General features: G+C 49.9%; 1 protein-coding gene across 2 annotated transcripts in view; it reads right to left on the bottom strand.

Annotated features, from left to right (window-relative positions):
• LOC112062620 (uncharacterized) overlaps positions 1 to 2,141 on the bottom strand; it is a 36,546-nt gene extending 34,405 nt beyond the window's left edge. Inside the window, exons 1-2 of one of the 2 annotated variants that reach the window (XM_055081157.1) lie at positions 1,266 to 2,141; positions 834 to 941 (exon numbers count right to left, since the gene is read on the bottom strand). In XM_055081157.1, coding sequence (XP_054937132.1) covers positions 834 to 941; positions 1,266 to 1,709 — 552 coding nt within the window. In that variant the 5' untranslated portion in view covers positions 1,710 to 2,141. The remainder of the gene's footprint in view (positions 1 to 833; positions 942 to 1,265) is intronic. The other variant, XR_008616196.1, reaches the window with a different exon arrangement.
• Positions 2,142 to 4,499: the final 2,358 nt, after the last annotated feature.

The following is a 4,499-nucleotide window of genomic DNA, read 5'->3' as shown; positions in this document are numbered from 1 at the left end:
CCCGTGCTCTGCAACAGGAGAAGCCACCGCAATGAGAAGACCGCTCACCACAACAAAGAGGAGCCCCCGCTGGCCACAACTAGAGAAAGCCCATGCAAAAACGAAGACCCAATGAAGCCAAAAATAAAATAAATAAATTTAAAGAAGAATGATTTGTAAAAAAAAAAATAATAAATATTGCTGAGGTAAAAAAATGCACAACATGAGAGATGTGAGTTAAGTTTTATTTGGAGCAAAATAAAGACTATATCCTGGGAGACAGAATCTCAGTTAGATCCAAGAAACTGCTCCACAGAGGCAGGGGGAAGGTCAGTATATATGTGATTTTGGTGAACTGGGAGTACACGCAATCGAGCACATATATTTTTTGCAGGTTTTTGCTCGTCTCATGCAGGCTATAGCTAGTCACGAGGAGCAAATGTCACCATGAGGGATTTCATTGCTTCTCTAGACACGAGGAGGTACAAGAACTGGGCTCATAAAATCAGCTCCTGCAACTATCTAACTCCCTGAAGAGCTGTCCTGCCAGCTTCCCCCGAGCACAGAGCGCCTCATTTCTGCTCTCCACCCTGAACTCCTTTCAGGGGGTGTTGCAGGTCAGCAGCTGCAGCAGCTGCACCATCACCTGATCTAATCCTTGGCGAGGTAGATGGCAAGTGCCTATCCACAGCTGACAATACGCTCCAAATAATTTTATTCCTTTAAGACAGGAAAGTAAAAATACAATAAATTCTGATTCTGACATGTTTAAACCATAAAACTTAACATATTGTGATTTACTATACATTTTTTTTTTTACTTTTTCAATATTTTTTTAACTACATCCACGTTACCTGCGCATCATCCGTGTATAGTCTGTTAGTTAAGGTCTTTGAAGAAAGGGATAAGTGGATAATTCCGTGCGGTTGAGGACAAGGGGGCGGAAACATTTCTCTCGGCCACTAAAGAAAAGGGACATTTTGACAACCTCCGGTGGCGTGTGAGGAAACGCAGCAGAGTTTGTCCGCGACAGTGAACTCTCCCCGTCGCCCGCGCCCCCGCTCTTTCCCCGCGGCTCGAGGGTCCGGGGCGCGGCCGCTCCGCCCGCTAGGACAGGCGCTTCCCGCGCTCCGCCCCGCCTGGAGCTCCTCCCGCCAACCGCCCGCATCCGGAACAGACGCCCCGCCGGGAACAGCCTCCACGCCCCCGGCCCCTCGGAGACCGGATCCGCGGGACAACAAGTCGGAGACCGGATCTGAGGGACAGCAAGCGACATCGAACGTTACCTGAGAAGTTGGGCATACACCGTGCGGGGCGGCGGGAAAGGAAGGCGCGAAGCCGCGAGGAGCGGGCACAGCCCTTTTCACCGGCCGGGGCGCGGGCGGGGATCGTCTTCCTCCCGCAGACCAGCCAGCCCCACGCGCGGGCCCGCAGCCGCCATGGCGCCTCCCCTCCGTCCTCAGGGAAGACAGTCCATCCACTGCGGGTGCAGTCGCGCATGCGCCCCATCGCCTGTGACACAGTGGCTTCGTGGTCCCCCTGCAGGCCCTTGCGGGCAGTGCAGGATGCTCAGGACTCACTGGAGAACATGTGCCGCCTCCCAGCCAGGATGCTAATTTACTCAAAATCTTAGTGCCCCAGCCTCTCTGCTGATGGCACTGGTGATGCTCTGACCCAGCCATGCCTGCTCTCTTGCCTGGGATGTGCCCCACTCTTTGGAGCCATGTCATCTGGCTTTTAGGTCATCCAAAAAAATAATAACCTCTATTCTATGCCACAGTGTCAGTATCCATTGCAGGTCCATAGAAAAGAGCCACCAATTACCACCATCAGTTTCTCCACTGGATCTTCAACCTGTTAGACACAGAGGACAGCTGCTCTGCTTGGAATAAAATTCTCGAAAGTAATATGCAGAGTTGATCACAATCACAAGTAACTGAAACAGAAGATGAAGGTGGAAAACCTACGGACTTTTCCTCATTTGAGAATAGGAGTGCACAGTTAATTCCAAGAAATCATTAACTATCTGAAGCAGTGGAATACAGCCGACATAACTTGGAGCTTGTCAGGGAGGGAATCAAACTGTGTTTTCCCTCATTTAGCAAATCCTCTCAAAAAATAAGGAAAAACACATTCTGCTTATGACCATCTCTATTCAATTATATTTTTATGCACAAGTTTGCTCTTTTCAGACTTCGGAATGTAATTTTTCTTGAAAAAAATTCTTCAGAAGATACCTTTGTTACAGAATTTAAATTAAGTTACCCGCTTAACAGATATACATGAAAATATCAGTTGTTTGAACCTTTCATAAAGTTACACTCCCATCATATAACAGCTCAACAAAGGCTTTGAAAGAGCCAATGATTCTGCATGTTGATTTTCTTCCAATGAGAGATTCAGGGACCCAGCAACCTTCGCTTTGTGGATTTTCCGTCATCAACATGTGCTTTCAACTACGGGTATGTTCCTTGGGTTTATTCCACTCAGTTGTAAAGGGAAAATGTATGGCACATCATGGAGCGTATTTTCAGGGCCTGAGCCTCTTCAGAGCATATATCACTTCCACCCCCAATTTACTTGCTGGGAACCACTTCATTGTGAATGATCCTCTTCCCTAGCGCTCCAGAGGATATGGGCGTTTTAGCGGCTTCAGGTGGGGGCATCAGAAAGAGCTCACATTTGAGCAGAGCCCTTCTTCCTGTGTTCATGCTGGTGCAGGGAGGTGGGGACAGGTGCCCTAACTGTCTCTTGCTTGTGCTAGGACATCGACAGGTGTCCTGGCCACTCCTGCTACATGTCCGCCTGCATCTGCCCATGTTAGGAGGCCTATGCACCTGTGCCTGCCTGAGCTCACTCATGCCAAAAACCCATCTACTGTTGCTGGAGCCTGAGAAACAATCTGGCTGTGCACGTGCCTATGCATCTCTGCAACGAAGCCCTCTTACATAATTTAAAAACTGAAACCCAGAAAGAGGCAGGGACTTGCCTAGGACACCATATGTGAGCAGAGGCCAGAAGAAAAGTGAAGGAATCCAGCTCCCTAAGCTAGGCCTCAGTCCCTCCCATCGTGTTTTTTATGTTTTTTGTTTGTTTGTTTGTTTGCAGTACGCGGGCCTCTCACTGTAGTGGCCTCTCCCATTGCATAGCACAGGCTCCTGAAGCGCAACCTCGGTGGCCATGGCTCACGAGCCTAGCCATTCCACGGCATGTGGAATGTTCCCAGACAGGGGCACGAACCAGTGTCCCCTGCATCGGCAGGCGGATTCTCAACCACTGTGCCACCAGGGAAACCCCATATTTGGTTTTGAAATAAGAGCCCCTAAGATCCTGCTGAACTCCTGCTAAACTGGCGCACTTTGGGCCATTACTCTCTCCGCATCTCCATGCAGACACAAGTATGTACAAACAGAAATAGGATTCACAGCTGGGGATGATGTGAGTGTGGTTAAGGAAGAGAAAACACAATGTAAGTGCTGAGGAGAGCAGGAAAAGGTTGGAGACAGGTCTGCCGTGGAGCAGGGGCGTCCAAGCCCTGGCAGTGTGTCCAGAGGTCCAAAGCATGAGGGGGATTCTCCAAGTTCCCATAGTCCTGCCTGGGCGTGGGCCATCTCCCTAGTGTTCTCCAGGGGACAGGGCCTGGGATCTTACTGTCCACCATTCTGATCTTCTAGAACCCGGCTGAGCACACACTCCATTCCCCAGTGTAGACAGTGCTGCAGGGGAGAAGGACTTTTTTCTCTACAAACTGTGTGCCTGCCGTGGCGGATTGCAAGTGTTCTGCATGCTTGGAAAGTCTGTTGAGAACCTTGGTTCTCCACCACTGACCACTGTGTTCTGAGAGTTTGGCAAAATGCTTTCCACTTCACGGAGGTCCCTCAGAGGAGGGATGAGCTGGGGAAACGAGGCCTTGTGAGCAGAAGGGGGCAGAACCTCAGACCCAGAGCCAGGGTTCTAGAAAGAAGATCAGTCCTAGTTTGGGCCCCGTGGTCCTCATTTGTATGTGGGGATATCATTGTTTTGGCTGAGGTCATCCCTCACGAGTAAAGAGACACCACAGTGATGGACAAAAAGGTGGGGAAAAGGAAGCTTCTGAGGCCCCTCTTACTGCACTGCCCTGGAGCCTCTGTGTTCTACTCTATTCCCCCGTAACTCTGAAGAGCCTCTGTGTTGAGGACACCCAAAAAAAAGGTACCACTTTTTGGGGAGTGTGCAGGCCGGGGCCACACTTGTAGTGCTGGCCACCTAGGCGCAGACAGGCTTTTGCATCACTGATGCTCACTGAGGGTCACATAAAAGACATTCTGGTCCTCAGACATGAAACACCATGCCCCATTTTCCTGGTCCAGAAGGAGATTTTAGAGTCCACTGAGGTAAAGCCAGAGGGTAAGAGGGACTGCAGGCAGGGAAGATTCTCTGCATTAGGGTTCAGGTATTCCTTTTAAAGACAGTAGATAGTTCTGTTATGGGGAAGGCACAGGGAAAGTCAGTTACGTGGGAGAACCTTTCTCTTTATCTTG

This window comes from Physeter macrocephalus, chromosome 20 (genome assembly GCF_002837175.3).
Source record: "Physeter macrocephalus isolate SW-GA chromosome 20, ASM283717v5, whole genome shotgun sequence".
Taxonomy (NCBI): Eukaryota; Metazoa; Chordata; class Mammalia; order Artiodactyla; family Physeteridae; genus Physeter; species Physeter macrocephalus.
Note: the sequence above shows the minus strand (reverse complement) of the source record. Positions and strands in the feature narration are given on the sequence as shown.